The sequence below is a fragment of the Aquarana catesbeiana genome, linkage group LG13 (genome assembly GCF_042186555.1).
Source record: "Aquarana catesbeiana isolate 2022-GZ linkage group LG13, ASM4218655v1, whole genome shotgun sequence".
In the NCBI taxonomy this organism is placed as follows: domain Eukaryota; kingdom Metazoa; phylum Chordata; class Amphibia; order Anura; family Ranidae; genus Aquarana; species Aquarana catesbeiana.
Genome location: NC_133336.1, coordinates 202,325,247 through 202,341,518, shown reverse-complemented (window position 1 = coordinate 202,341,518; position 16,272 = coordinate 202,325,247). Strand labels below are relative to the sequence as shown.

At 45.2% G+C, this 16,272-nt stretch overlaps 1 protein-coding gene across 3 annotated transcripts in view; it reads left to right on the top strand.

Annotated features, from left to right (window-relative positions):
* Nucleotides 1-16,272, top strand: part of LOC141117699 (NACHT, LRR and PYD domains-containing protein 3-like) — a 2,363,088-nt gene that overhangs the window by 1,075,283 nt on the left and 1,271,533 nt on the right. For all 3 annotated transcript variants that reach the window (XM_073610698.1, XM_073610697.1, XM_073610699.1), the window contains exon 5: nucleotides 14,327-14,392. In XM_073610698.1, the coding sequence (XP_073466799.1) occupies nucleotides 14,327-14,392 (66 nt within the window). The remainder of the gene's footprint in view (nucleotides 1-14,326; nucleotides 14,393-16,272) is intronic.

Sequence of the window (16,272 nt, the reverse complement as noted above, 5' to 3'; positions counted from 1 at the left end):
TCGAGGTAGTGGTAAAGACGTACCCCTCTTGATCTTATGAGTGCCACCGTAGCCAAAAGGACCTTCGAAAAAACTCGGGGGATGTCGTTAGGCTGAAGGGGAGGCAGATAAATTGAAGATGATCCGACCCTATTTGGAAACGGAGGAATTTGTGTAAATCTTTCTCCACTGGGACGTGGAAGTACGCATCCTTCAGGTCGATCGATAACATCCAGTCGCCTGGCTGTATAGCTTTCTGAATGGTCATCAAGGTTTCCATTTTGAACCTTCCGTTCTCTATGAATTTGTTGAGATATGTGAGGTCTATGACTGGGCGCCAAGAGCCCCCCTTTTTCTGCACTAGGAAGAGAGGGGAGTATACCCCCTGGAACCATTCGTCCTGTGGGACATGTACCACTGCTCCTTGAGTTTTCAGGAGGTCCACATAGGACAGCAAAATTTGTTTTTGATCCTCTGCCCGAGGGAGAAGAGTGGAGACGAACCTTGGGTGAGGAGTACTGGAAAAGGCCCATCTGTGGCCTGACGAGACCGTCCTTATGACCCAGAAGTCTGAGATCGAGGCCACCCAGACGTGCCGGAAGAGGAGCAGATGAGCCCCCACCCGGCCCGCCTGGGCGGGCGTAATCTCAAAAAGATTTAGCCTGATCACGAGCACTGGACGTTTGATTTTTAACTGGTTTGCGGAAGGATGTCTGCCCTCTGCTCCAATTCTTCCTAAAGTCCCGGCCAGGCTTGTAGGAGCGTGCTTCCCTGGAGCGCTCCGGGCTTCGTCTTCTGAACTGGGGCTTCTTTCGACCCAGCATGCGCCTGTCCTGGGGGAGAAAACCCGATTTACCACCTGTGGCTCGCGTAATGGCATCGTCAAGCTTATTGCCAAACAGTGAGAACCCCTCAAACGGAATTTTACACCATGCTTGCTTGGAACCTGGGTCAGCAAGCCAGGGACGCAACCAGAGGGCTCTCTTGGCCGTAACTGAGGACAGCATAATACGAGCCAGAAGGCGGATCAAGTCAATGGACGCCTTCCCCAGGAAGACCGCTGCAAGCTTCAGCTCTGCGGCTGCTGAACTTCCGGCCAGCTCTTCTGATACGCCCTTAAGTAAGGACTCCACGTTCTCCGTCCAGGCCTCCATGGCCTTGGACATGGCCACTAGTGCCAGGGCTGGTTTACAGGCCATACCAGCGAGCCCATAGATTCTTTTTAGATCTAGATCTATCTTTCTCTCGAGCCCATCTTTGAAAGATACTGCGTCTTCTAGAGGAAGAGTCACATGTTTGGCCAGACGCATAAGAGCTGCGTCCACAAGGGGAGTATTCTCCAAACTCTTTACTTCTTCCGACTTGAAGGGGTACAATCTGGAGGTTTTATTAGACATGGAAGACTTTTTCTCTGTTTTACTCCATTCTTCCTCAATGATTTCCTTTAGTTCCGGAAGGAGCGGAAAATTTGCGCGTTCTTTCCCCAGGTGCTTGAAGAATTTTTTCTGCTTGGCTGGGGGAGTGGAAGGGTCTTCCCACTTCAAGGCTTCCTTGATCGCTTTGATTAAAGGGGAAACCATCGCAAAGTCGAACCCTCCAATGACCTCCTCATTAATAGACTCGTCCTCTGAGGAGTCAGGAGAGGCAACATAGGGCTGAGAAGTACCCGGATCATCACGGGCCTCTTCAGCTGGCGGGCCAGACACGGTGGTAGACTGACTCAATTTGCGAGGTGCCTCCCTCTCCATTAGGGATTGCTGCACCACTCGTTTCACAAGAGACTCTAAACGCTGGTTTTCCGTCTCTTTTTCCCCAACCGCACGGGAAAAACAACGGTCACATAAGGACTTGCCCTCCGGGACTCGTGTCCTACATCCCCAGCAGGCTCTGTGATCTGAGCGGCTGTCATGGCGGTGGGAGCGGTGTCTTGAGGAGGAACGAGAGCGTCTTCCCTGGTGAGATCCAGACTGGGAGTCTCGTCTGGATGAAGATGATTTATATTGTGGCTTGGCAAGGTCATTGGCATTCTGGACCACGTTTAGTGGGTCCGACCTAGAGGGGCTGGAGAAAAAAGAATAGGGGAAGGGGAGAGAAGAAAAGCAGAACATGGTATCAGCACGACAACATTTGTGCATAAATCTCATCCCCTCCCCTCACGAGCACATACCTTGTGCGTGAGGGCTGGCCGCTTAAAGGCGGTGAATTGTCCATAACCTAGGACGCAAATGTCACTTTAAATAGTCTGCAGGGATAATGGTCTAAGAAAACCTAGACACCAAACATGAGAAGGTTTTTAGGAAAAAACTCTGCTTTTAAAAATGCACAAAGCATGTATCAACACATATTCAAGGCAAAAAGAAACAACTTCCTGCCGCATATATATATATATATATATATATATATATATATATATATATATATATATATATATATATATATATATATAATGATATTTATGAAGAATACTTTCCATTATATTCTGCAAAAATGTATTATTTATTTATTTATTTTTTTTTAATATTATTTCCCAAAAAAAAATCAATCATTAGTCCATTCATATATAAATATATACCCTTTTTTTTTTTTTTTTAAATAAGCAGAGGTTTCAGCCACTCACCTGGAGACCAGCAGGGATCCGCTCCTCCTTTCCCTACCAAGGGAGATCCCAACACAGCAGGATAGGAGGGCGGAATTTAAATTCCCCGCTCGTGACGTCATTATCTCCTACTGCGCACGCGCAATGGGAGACCACCATACGGTGCCTGCGCGGACGATGAACGAACCGCCGTACTGCGCATGCGCGAGCCAAGCCTCGCTCTCAAGGTGGCTACAGCGCAGGTGCTAGCGGCGGAGACTGCCGCAACCCGGAAGTGCCGTGGCGGGCTGGAACGCACGCGAACCAGCTGCCATGAGGGGGACAGGACACACTGGACCACCAGGGAAACACAGACTACACATAAAAACACTGCCATGGAGTATGAAATACAGCCACAGACCTTGCCAGCCGTTGATGAAAACTGTCCGCCGGGCATACAGAGGCGACCACCCATCCACCAAGGGGAAACATTCAAGCCTCTTTAAGCTACTTGCCCGCCCATGGCTGGGCTTTTTTGAGCTGCACCGCATAAGTATGCCAATCCTGGATCCATTCCATCCTGATGCGAACAGCATGTGTAGGTCCATAGAGGAGGACAAAAAAGGAACGCAGTAGCTAGTGGTGAGTACTCATTTATGGGAATGGGGTCCTATAGCATTGGAGAGGAGGCTGGGTTAACCCACACATAGGCTGCCATGGAGTCTGTCAGGAAAGGAAGATTTAGGTTTAAATGATGTATGTGCTATTGGAGGGGATGTTTGAAGATGCTGTGTAAATAACTCATAAATAGAGTCAATACTGACAGGATCCTCAACATCAATTTCATCGTTGTACACACTAAAAGGACTATCAACAAACTCTTCTAAGTTGGTATCTATTGGAGCGGGGGAGGGGGAAATAGGAGGCTCAGTGATTTTATTAGATTGTATATGAAAAAACCTTTTTAAGGTGAGCTTTCTGATAAACTTATTTAGATCCTTAACCACTTGAGCCCCGGACCATTATGCTGCCTAAGGACCAGAGGTCTTTTTCCAATTTGGCACTGCGTCGCTTTAACTTTTAATTGCGCGGTCATGCAATGCTGTACCCAAACGAAATTTGCGTCCTTTTCTTCCCACAAATAGAGCTTTCTTTTGATGGTATTTGATCACCTCTGCCGTTTTTATTTTTTGCGCTACAAACGGAAAAAGACCGAAAATTTTGAAAAAAATGATACTTTCTACTTTTTGTTATAAAAAAAATCCAATAAACTCAATTTTAGTCATACATTTAGGCCAAAATGTATTCGGCCACATGTCTTTGGTAAAAAAAATGTCAATAAGCGTATATTTATTGGTTTGCGCAAAAGTTATAGCGTCTACAAACTAGGGTACATTTTCTGGAATTTACACAGCTTTTAGTTTATGACTGCCTATGTCATTTCTTGAGGTGCTAAAATGGCAGGGCAGTACAAAAACCCCACAAATGACCCCATTTTGGAAAGTAGACACCCCAAGGAAATTGCTGATAGGCATGTTGAACCCATTGAATATTTATTTTTTTTGTCCCAAGTGATTGAATAATGACAAAAAAAAAAAAAAAATTTACAAAAAGTTGTCACTAAATGATATATTGCTCACACAGGCCATGGGCCTATGTGGAATTGCACCCCAAAACACATTCAGCTGCTTCTCCTGAGTACAGAGATACCACACGTGTGGGACTTTTTGGGAGCCTAGCCACGTACGGGACCCCGAAAACCAATCACCGCCTTCAGGATTTCTAAGGGTGTAAATTTTTGATTTCACTCTTCACTGCCTATCACAGTTTCGGAGGCCATAAAATGCCCAGGTGGCACAAACCCCCCCAAATGACCCCATTTTGGAAAGTAGACACCCCAAGCTATTTGCTGAGAGGCATATTGAGTCCATGGAATATTTTATATTTTGACACAAGTTGCGGGAATGTGACACTTTTTTTTTTGCACAAAGTTGTCACTAAATGATATATTGCTCACACAGGCCATGGGCATATGTGGAATTGCACCCCAAAATACATTTAGCTGCTTCTCCTGAGTATGGGGATACCACATGTGTGGGACTTTTTGGGAGCCTAGCCGCGTACGGGGCCCCGAAAACCAATCACCGCCTTCAGCATTTTTAAGGGCGTGAATTTTTGATTTTACTCTTCACTGCCTATCACAGTTTCGGAGGCCATGGAATGCCCAGGTGGCACAAAACCCCCCCAAATGACCCCATTTTGGAAAGTAGACACCCCAAGCTATTTGCTGAGAGGCATGGTGAGTATTTTGCAGCTCTCATTTGTTTTTGAAAATGAAGAAAGACAAGAAAAAACTTTTTTTTTTTTCTTTTTTCAATTTTCAAAACTTTGTGACAAAAAGTGAGGTCTGCAAAATACTCACTATACCTCTCAGCAAATAGCATGGGGTGTCTACTTTCCAAAATGGGGTCATTTGGGGGGTTTTGTGCCACCTGGGCATTCCATGGCCTCCGAAACTGTGATAGGCAGTGAAGAGAGAAATCAAAAATTCACGCCCTTAGAAAGCCTGAAGGCGGTGCTTGGTTTTCGGGGTCCCGTACGCGTCTAGGCTCCCAAAAAGTCTCACACATGTGGTATCCCCGTACTCAGGAGAAGCAGCAGAATGTATTTTGGGGTGTAATTTCACATATTCCCATGGCATGTTTGAGCAATATATCATTTAGTGACAACTTTGTGCAAAAAAAAAAAAAAAAAAACGTTTGTCTCTTTCCCGCAACTTGTGTCGCAATATAAAATATTCCATGGACTCGACATGCCTCTCAGCAAATAGCTTGGGGTGTCTATTTTCCAAAATGGGGTCCTTTGGGGGGGGTTTGAACTGTCCTGGCATTTTATGCACAACATTTAGAAGCTTATGTCACACATCACCCACTCTTCTAACCACTTGAAGACAAAGCCCTTTCTGACACTTATTGTTTACATGAAAAAGTTATTTTTTTTTGCAAGAAAATTACTTTGAACCCCCAAACATTATATATTTTTTTAAAGCAAATGCCCTACAGATTAAAATGGTGGGTGTTTCATTTTTTTTTTCACACAGTATTTGCGCAGCGATTTTTCAAACGCATTTTTTGGGGAAAAAACACACTTTTTTACATTTTAATGCACTAAAACACTCTATATTGCCCAAATGTTTGATGAAATAAAAAAGATGATCTTAGGCCGAGTACATGGATACCAAACATGACATGCTTTACAATTGCGCACAAACGTGCAGTGGCAACAAAATAAATACATTTTTAAAAGCCTTTAAAAGCCTTTACAGGTTACCACTTTAGATTTACAGAGGAGGTCTACTGCTAAAATTACTGCCCTTGATCTGACCTTCGCGGTGATACCTCACATGCATGGTGCAATTGCTGTTTACGTTTGACGACAGACCGCCGCTTGCGTTCGCCTTAGCGCAAGAGCGGGGGCAACAGGGGTGCTTTTTTTTTTTTTTTTTTTCTTTATTATTTTTTTGCTTTTTTATCTTATTTTTAAACTGTTCCTTTCATTTTTTTTTTTTTTATCATTTTTATTGTTATCTCGGGGAATGTAAATATCCCCTATGATAGCAATAGGTAGTGACAGGTACTCTTTTTTGAAAAAATTGGGGTCTATTAGACCCTAGATCTCTCCTCTGCCCTCAAAGCATCTGACCACACCAAGATCGGTGTGATAAAATGCTTCCCCAATTTCCCAATGGCGCTATTTACATCCGGCGAAATCTAAGTCATGAAATGCTCGTAGCTTCCAGTTTCTTAGGCCATAGAGATGTTTGGAGCCACTCTGGTCTCTGATCAGCTCTATGGTCAGCTGGCTGAATCACCGGCTGCATTCTCAGGTTCCCTGTTGAGACAGGAGAGCCAGAGAAAAACACGGAAGACGGTGGGGGGGGCATTCCCTCCCACGGCTTGTAAAGGCAGTCTAGAGGCTAATTAGCCGCTAGGATTGCTTTTACATGAAAGCCGACCGCTGGCTGAAAAGAATGATACCAAGATGATACCTAAACCTGCAGGCATCATTCTGGTATAGCCACTCAAAGTCGTGAATGGCGTACCTGAAGACAAAAAAATGGTTAACAATAAAGCACAGTAAACGGTAAAGTATAAATAATTACATACCTGAAAAGCAAACATGATAAAACATAATAACAATAAAACATTGCAGAATAGAATACAGTAAAAAAGAGCAGAACAATAGAGAGAGAGAATAGAGAGAGAGAACAATAAAACGACAACAATTTTTTTTTATTTTATATATATATTTTTTTTTACACTTTTTTTGTAACTAACTTTTATAACGGTAACCGGTTCCAGGTTTGGGTCTCTCAAAATGCGATGGCATCTTGGGAATCCCTGTGAAAGTGTGCCTAGTCTGTGGAATGCTGTACCCTACGCTAATACTCAACTAGTGAATGGTAGCGTTCAAAACATTCACCAATGCAAAGACCAGGATTGTCAGGACAGGAGGGACAATAATAGCGGGTGTCACACCTATATCCGCACTTGCTGCAGACACAACATCTTTTTTGGGGGGGTTCGTTGGGTAGGGGTACTCGGGAGGACATAAAGAAAATGCCTCTCATGCAGCCGACTGCATTTGGTTGGGGATGTGAATGGGGGAAGTACGGGCGCTGCAGAAGCGGTGGGTTCCCAATTAGGATTGGCAAATGCAGCAGGAAGGGCATTATGGGCACGACGGGCCTGTGTTTGTCTTCTTGGTGGCAGCGGGACACTACTTGTGCTTGCCACCTCACCAGCTTGAACTGCATTTATGGGACTCGCCACGTCACCACGTGTTACTGCAGTGCTGGTTTGACTACGACCGGGGTGTACTAGGCTGCTGGTGCTTGCCAGTTCACCAAAACGCTACAAAAAAAACTGTTAGCGATTGCAGGGATCAGGCCTGAATCTGCGAACGCTGCAGTTATGCGTTTAGTGTTTTGTAAGTGACAGTGATCGATCGATACTGCACTTGGGTGGGCTGGGCCGGGCGGAGGGGCAAAACGCAGGTGCTAGCAGGTATCTGGGCTGATCCCGCTAACACTGCATTTTTGGGAACCCTAAACTGCTGGGGACGCTAGTATAGATCTGATCGGATCAGATATTGATCCGTTCAGATACTATACCACTAAGGGAGGTGTACGGTGCGTGCGTGGGTGTTAGCGGTACTGGCGCTAACCTGACGCTGCCTGGGGCTGGTGCTTGCTAGTTCGCCAAAATGCTACCAAAAAAACTGTTAGCGATCGCAGGGATCAGGCCTGACTCTGTGAACGCTGCAGTTATGCGTTTAGTGTTTTGTAAGTGACAGTGATCGATCGATACTGCACTTGGGTGGGCTGGGCTGGGCCGGGCGGAGGGGCAAAACGCAGGTGCTAGCAGGTATCTGGGCTGATCCCGCTAACACTGCTTTTTGGGAACCCTAAACTGCTGGGGACGCTAGTATAGATCTGATTGGATCAGATATTGATCCGTTCAGATACTATACCACTAAGGGAGGCGCATGCTGCGTGCGTGGGTGTTAGCGATACTGGCGCTAATCTGACGCTGCCTGGGGCGACGCATATCACCGCCGGGCGATCGGGGGGCTAAACCTTTATTCGGTAATAAACGGCGGGTTCCCTGACACTATAAAAAATAAACAAACTAACCAGCGTCACCCGTAACGGTTATATGGTGATCAGTGGTGAAAGGGTTAACTAGGGGGCAATCAAGGGGTTAAAACATTTATTCGGTAGTATATGGGGGTCCCTGTCGCTATAAAACGCTGACGGCGAACCTAAATATTTACCTCACTAACTAGCGTCACCAGCGACACTAATACAGCGATCAGAAAAATGATCGCTTAGTGACACTGGTGACAGGGGGTGATCAAGGGCTTAAAACTTTATTAGGGGGGGTTAGGGGGGTATCCTAGACCTAAAGGGGGGTAATACTCACTGTCCCAACACTGTAACTGTCACAAACTGACACCAATGCAGTAATCAGAAAAAAAAAAAAACTGCTGGTGTCAGTTTGTGACAGGGGGGGGGGGGGTGATCGGGGGGGGATCGGGGTGTTTTGTGTGCCTGGCATGTTCTACTGTGTTGTGTAGTGTTGGTGCACTCACAGTGAAGTCTTCTCTCCTCGGCGCTGCAACGGAAATTACCGAGCCGAGGAGAGATGACATAATTTCCTTTGCTGCTGTTTAGCATACAGCAGCAAAGGAAGTGATCTGATTGGCCGGCGGCGATCGCGAGGGGGGGCCACGAACGGATGGCCTCCCCCTCACCTCCGATCGCCGGGGGACAAAACGGGACCGCCTCGGGCGGCCGGGGGGGTCCGATCGGACCCCCCACACGCGGGAGGCAAATCACGTACATGTACGTGATTTTGCCTGCCCGTGCCGCCTTGCCGACGTACATCGGTGTGAGGCGGTCCTTAAGTGGTTAAAGAGCTTGAATGAATTTGGTTGTATGGTAGGGGAAAAGGTAAGACCCCTACTAAGCAGCGAGATGTCTTCCTTGGTTAAGTCATAGGATGATAAATTAAATAATTTTATCGTTTCTGTAGTTTGGCACTGGTGTTTTCATTTGTGGCGTCCTCCCCTACATCCTCGTCGGTGTATTTTCTTTTTTGTCGATGTTTTGGGTGAGTGCCCCTGTCTAAAAAAGGAGAAAAAGAGAGGGAAGCGGAGTGGAGGGGTATTTCACCCTTCTGAAAATCACCTAACGAGATCAAGTGAGGAGGAGGGCAGGTTATTATTGCCACTATTGTCGCTGGTGGGAGGTCCAATATCTGCGGTGATGAGTAGAGGGACTCCAGGACCAGATGAGTTACAAGTGGTAATGGAAGAGGTGTTGGGATGAGGTGAAGCGGAACTTGAGGATTTTAAGGATATAGGGTTAATACATGATGTGACCGAGGATATATCAGTTCAAATATTATTGGACTCAACAGAGCTGGTGGTTACCTTATTGGTGGATGCATCATTTTTAGGGGAAGGAACTGGAGATCTATGTCTATTCCTAAATCTCTGCTTGGTTGATATTCTCTGAGGTAGTGGGCGGGCCCAATGTAAGTTGGTGTTACTATTGGATTCATTAGGAGGAGGTACATGATCAGTGTTATTAGTGGCAGCTGGAACAGGACCCTTATGTTGAGCAGTGTGCATCTTATTAGATGTATGGTTAGGCACCTTAGAAAAAGGCTATACAGACATAAGTGCTGGAATAAATTTATGATTTTTCCGGGAAAAAACTTTTCCTCGGGAATAGTCATCCAGATCTCTATGGAATTGTTTAATCTTGGTTTCAATGAGGTAGTTCTCTTTGGTTTTGGTGTTCTTTTTGAGTGTATCTAACCAGGTCAATGGAATTTTGCATTGGTGAGCAATAATTTCAGATGAAAGTATTTGCACTTGATGGACCAATTCATTATATTTGATGAGTCTTTGGCTAGCAATTACCTCTAGCCACTTGGCGGTGCAAAATTCCGCTATACCTTCCCATTGAGCATTGTGGGAGGTATCTAAAAATGAGCAAGTCTTTAGCACCCTCAAGCCTCTAGGAGAAATCTTTTCTTGTATATATTTCTTTAGAAAAAACTCATCCCACCACTGGGTATTGGCGGAATGAATGAGTCTCTAATTTTTTGAATTTCCCACAAAGAGTGTATCGATTGGATCATGTAAGTGTTGATGTGGTGCAAAATAAATCGGAAGGTAAAATGGTATATAGGGTATCTAGTACCTCAAATTTATGAAATTCTATCTCATTTATCAATTCTATCATGATGGAGAAAATGAAATAAAGAGGGAGGTATGAAAAAAATGTGTGTTGTATAGCAAAAACAATATATATATATATATATATGCACTGCAAGGGTTAAAATGTGCATGCAAACATTCCTGTGCAAAGAAACACAAACAAAGGGGTTAAACAGGCAAATGGACAATCAGCCAGCAGGATCGGCAAAAAGGAGAAATACAAAGCTTGTAAATGTCACCATATAAATACAAGGTTGAAACAAGGTAAATATTACTGCAATTACTTCAATATATCTAGCTGCCAATAAGACTCCACAAGCCAACATGAAAAATAAAAATACACTGGCGCTCGAAGATACTGAAGCAAGAAATACTATAAATAAATCAGAAAGTCATATACTGAATTAATCCAGATATTGCATCTGGATTAACGCGTTGTGTTGTTTCCAGCCACTGACGTCACAGGCCGCTTGCTCGGTTTGCTGCTCCTCTCCTCTGCAAAGACAGGCCGTGTTCCGTCCCGGCTCTCCGCCGGATTGCGGCATAGGTTTGGGGCTTTCCTGGGAACCAGTGATCGTCCCTCCACTCTCCTCTGACATGTATCATCCTGCCTAGAATACCATTTTTACATGTAAGTGGATACTTTTTATTTGTCAATTGCAATAAACCTGTTTACTTAGAGGTGCTCCTCTCCTTTTGTTTTTACAATAATTACTCTGGCTCTGTGTCCTGTGATGTACGATAAAAAAATAGTATTTTTCTAACAGCTTACCTGTAAAATCCTTTTCTTGGAGTACATCACGGGACACAGAGGTCCCTCCCCCTTATGGTTACACGTGTAGTGCTTTGCTACAAAACTGAGGTACCCCCTGTAAGGCGAGGGGTTTTATAGGGAGTTGAACTTCCTGTTTAGGGTGGACCAGTGTCCATCACCTAAAGGTGGTCTATAACCCACACAGTAATTACTGTGGCTTTGTGTCCCTTGATGTACTCCAAGAAAAGGATTTTACAGGTAAGCTGTTATTAAAATCCTATTTTCATCTCCAAATACGAAAAGGTTTCTTCACAGTAAGAGCTGTGAAAATGTGGAATAGACTCCCTCCAGAGGTGGTTCTGGCCAGCTCAGTAGATTGCTTTAAAAAAGGCCTGGATTATTTCCTAAATGTACATAATATATCTGGATAATAACATTTATAGGTAAAGTTGATCCAGGGAAAATCTGATTACCTCTCAAGGGATCAGGAAGGAATTTTTCCCCTGCTGGAACAAATTGGATCATGCTTTCCTGTTTTTTTTTGCCTTCCCCTTCATCAACTGTGCGTGTAGGATTGTGTATATGGGATTGTATTTTTTTTTGGTTAAACTGGATGGACTTGTGTCTTTTTTCAACCTGACTTACTACAGTAGGTGACTGCGACATTGTGTCAATCTTGCCGCTGTTATCGGCAAGATTTGACACCTGCAAGCCCCGTCACGGGAGCTAGCGTCGAGCTGGCTCGCTCATCAGGAAAGGAAAACTGCATTTTTTCCTTTCCCGATGAGCGACAAGCATTGCTGACAGGTGTCTGGTATGAATCATGAGGGGGGAACGCCGCGCCAAATTTTAAATAAAAAAATGGCATGGGTTCCCCTCCAGGGGCATACCAGGCCCTTAGGTCTGGTATGGATTTTAAGGGGAACCCCCTACACTGAAAAAATGGCATGGGGGTCCCCCAAAATTGATACCAGACCCTTATCCGAGCACATTGCCCGGCCGGTCAGGAAAGGGGATGGGGACAAGCGAGCGCCCCACCCCTCCTGAGCCATACCAGGTCACATGCCCTCAACATGGGGGGTGGGCACTTTGTGGCAGGGGGGCGCCCTGCAGCCCCCCCACCCCAAAGCACCTTGTCCCCATGTTGATGAGGACAAGGGCCTCTTCCCGACAACCCGTGCCGTTGGTTGTCGGGGTCTGTGGGCAGAGGGCTTATTGGAATCCGGGAGCCCCTTTAATAAGGGGGCCCCCAGATGCTGGCCCCCACCCTATGTGAATGAGTATGGGGTACATTGTACCCCTACCCATTCACCTGGGGGAAAAAGTGTCAATAAAAAAACACACTAGACAGGTTTATAAAGTAATTTATTAGGCAGCTCCGGGGGTCTACTTCCGACTTCGGGGGTCTTCTTCCGACTTCTCCACTCTCTTCTCCCGGTGTCCAGTTCTTCTCCCGCTGTCCGGTTCTTCTGCTCTTTTGCTGCTCTTTTGCTAGCGGTGGCCCGATCTTCTCTGTCGTCTCGTTCCCTCTTCTCTTCTTTCGATATTGACACAACGCGCTCTCCCGCTGTAATGCTGTGTGCGAGGTGCGCAATGACTTATATAGGCATGGGGCGTGGGCACGGGGTGATGTCACTCGGTGACCCAACCCCTTATGACGACACAGTCCCATCATGCATCAGGACTGTGACATCATAAGGGGGCGGGGTCACCAGGCGACATCACCCGGTGACCACGCCCCATGCCTATATAAGTCGTTGCGAACCTCGCACACAGCATTACAGCGGGAAAGAGCGCCGTGTCAACATTGGAAGAAGAGAAGAGGGAACAAGACGACAGAGAAGATCGGGCCACCGCTAGCAAAAGAGCAGCAAAAGAGCAGAAGATAGCGGAGGAGCCCGGCAGAAGAACCGGACAGCCGGAGAAGAACTGGACACCGGGAGAAGAGGCCAGAGAGCGGGAGAAGAGCCGGACACTGGGAGAAGAGAGCGGAGAAGTCGGAAGAAGACCCCCGAAGTCAGAAGAAGACCCCCGGAGCTGCCTAATAAATTACTTTAAAAATCTGTCTAGTGTGTTTTTTTATTGACACTTTTTCCCCCAGGTGAATGGGTAGGGGTACGATGTACCCCATATTCATTCACATAGGGTGGGGGGCCGGGATCTGGGGACCCCCTTATTAAAGGGGGCTCCCGGATTCCGATAAGCCCTCCACCCATAGACCCCAACAACCAACGGCCAGGGTTGTCAGGAAGAGGCCCTTGTCCCCATCAACATGGGGACAAGGTGCTTTGGTGTGGGGGGTGCCCCCTGCCCCAAAGCGACCACCCCCCATGTTGAGGGCATGCGGCCTGGTACGGTTCAGAAGGGGGGCGCTCGCTTGTCCCCACACCCTTTCCTGACCAGTCGGGCTGCATGCTCAGATAAGGGCCTGGTATGGATTTTGGGGGGACCCCCACGTTGTTTTTTCAGTGAAGGGGGTTTCCCTTAAAATCCATATCAGACCTAAGGGACTGGTATGCCCCTGGAGGGGAAACCATGCCGGTTTTTTATTTAAAATTTGGCGCTGCGTTCCCCCTCATGATTCATACCAGACACCTGTCAGCAATGCTTGTCGCTCATCGGGAAAGGAAAAAACACAGTTTTCCTTTCCTGATGAGCGAGCCAGTGTGAGATGCACAGTACCCTGTCGCCGAGAACCAGCGCGATGGGATCGTACTGGAAACACATTCTTGTGGTCAGGTACTGTGTGTAAAAATGTAATATACTGCAGTAAACATACACGAACCCACCTCAATATACTGCAGTAAACATACACAAACGCACCTCAATATACTGCAGTAAACGTGCGCTAATTCACCTTAATATACTGCAGTAAACACCGCCTGAAACACTAAACTATCACTATTATCATTCTACACTGTAGCACACTATAGCACACTAACTTGCTAGTAGCAATGAACAGAGCCCTTTTATATCTCTCTCCACTCCAATATCACACTCCAACTCTATTCCTTACACTTATTCAGAACACAATCTTAATCAGATCACTTCTGTATATTTATATATGGTCAGAATATGGAGAACTTTACTCTGACATGTTACATGTAACATAGGATTCATTATATTCTGCTGCTTGGACATAATTGTAATGTATAGCTTGGTGTATGTGAAAGGTCAGCTTCAATCATACATGACTCAGAACCATCATCTTATATTCCTCTCTATAGGTGAGGGTCTGCTAGATCAGATTCTGCTGGATGAACTCGGACATTCCCTGACTCCGGAGCTGAAAGGTAAATAAAACCCGTAGTATATCTATCACAGGAATCACTTTGTGTAAGGTGCGGAGATGGTGCTGGAATAATTACACTTCTTTTGTACCATCTACTCCATTGAGGACTTCTAGATCTGAATCTTTAGAAATTATAATGATGATCTATGTACACCGATTATACTGGATCTGGGGTCTGTCTTCTGTTACCAGGTTCATAGTTCTTGAACACTAAATTGTATTCCATTTTATTCCACGGCCAGAAGCTCATTGCAGGAAATGGATCTATAAAATGTGTTCTCACCAATGGACTACTGTATTGCCCTTTAAAAACTATAGCCTGCCAACTTCATATGTCAAAATGCTTCTATCTGTGTGAGTTATTGTGACATCATAACCCAACAGATGTGTTTGTGAATAATATTATATGATCACCATGTCAGAGATTTCATAGTGATCACAGGACTGGGAATCATGATGATTTGTTCCTGAATGATAGAGGAGATTTGGATGTCACTTAATAATCAGAAACATACAAAGATCTATATATTCCTAGTTCTCATCTGTAATATCACTTAAAGTTGTTCTAAAGGCTGAAGATTTTGCTTACCTTCTTGCATTCTATGAAGATAAAGGAAGATTTCTTATGTTCATTGACACACAGCCTCTTCTTTATCCATGACCAAACAGGGTTTTATAGCAACACCTACAGGAGTAGAACACTAGGAAGAAAAAACGTTGGCACCTTCTGTAATGACGTGTATACTTTATGTTATAATTCAAGTTCAATTGATATGCCTAGTTCCTTATGCATGTTAGGAAACAGTTAACAGTTTTGGTAATGTGATCTGGGGGTGGGGAGCTGTGGAGAGTTCTGTAAGATGGATGCTGCTGAATAAACACCAGGCTCATGTTAAAGCTCTTGCTGTCTGCCTATTCTTGGTGTTAAATCATCACATGGTACCAGAAGTGGAGTGAGAAGAATCATGGCAGCAAACAGCAACACAAAGAACATTCCATCCCTGGATTTGGAATCAGGGAATGTATCTGAAAACTGGTCACAATGGAGGGAGCTGATAGAGCTTGTGTTTGCAGGACCAGATGCAGACAAATGGTCTGATCAGCAGAAAGCAGCTCGCTTTCTTATGTGTGGGACAAAAAGGACGTGATGTGTGCCGAGCCTGGCAAGCAAGTGGGGAGATCACTGCAGAGGACAAAAAGAAAACAGAGGTACTGTTTGCAAGTTTGAGGTGTACTGCAACCCAAGGAGAAACTCCACAGTGCAAAGGAAACTGTTTTATGAGAGGAAGCAGTTTGGAGGTGAATCTGTGGATGAATGGGTAACATAGCTGTGCTTGTGTGACAGGGTGGCCCGTGGAACTCAGAATCACTGCTATCCTGGCACAGTGTGAGTGAGAAAATATATCTTGGACTACTTAAAATGGGACAGTAATATTTGTCCACAATATCTCCCAGGATGTATGTAGAGACTATTATTGGTTTGTTTGATTCTGAACTCAACATGTTAATTTAGTGAGCTGATCACATTGGCCTCCAGGACTGGCTAGGAGACGAACACTGTTTGTTTGTATTGTTAATTGTAATTAGCTCCTGCTGTTGTGTTTATACTACTGTGTGAAGCTCGGTGACCACAAGTCTGTGTCCTACAGGTCATGTCTCTGAGTCATCTAGTCTGGGTAAATGATTTAGTAAACTAACTCATGTTAATTAGGTTAATTAGGTTACAGGTGTATTGTTAGAGTAATATGAGCAGGAGGGGGACCTCCCCTTCTACTGTATATAAGGCTGTATTCTGGTTCTAATAAATATAGTCCATGTTAGCAGTGAAACAAGTGTCGCCTTGTTTTATGCTTGGGAGCGGGTGGAATATCTGATATCTGT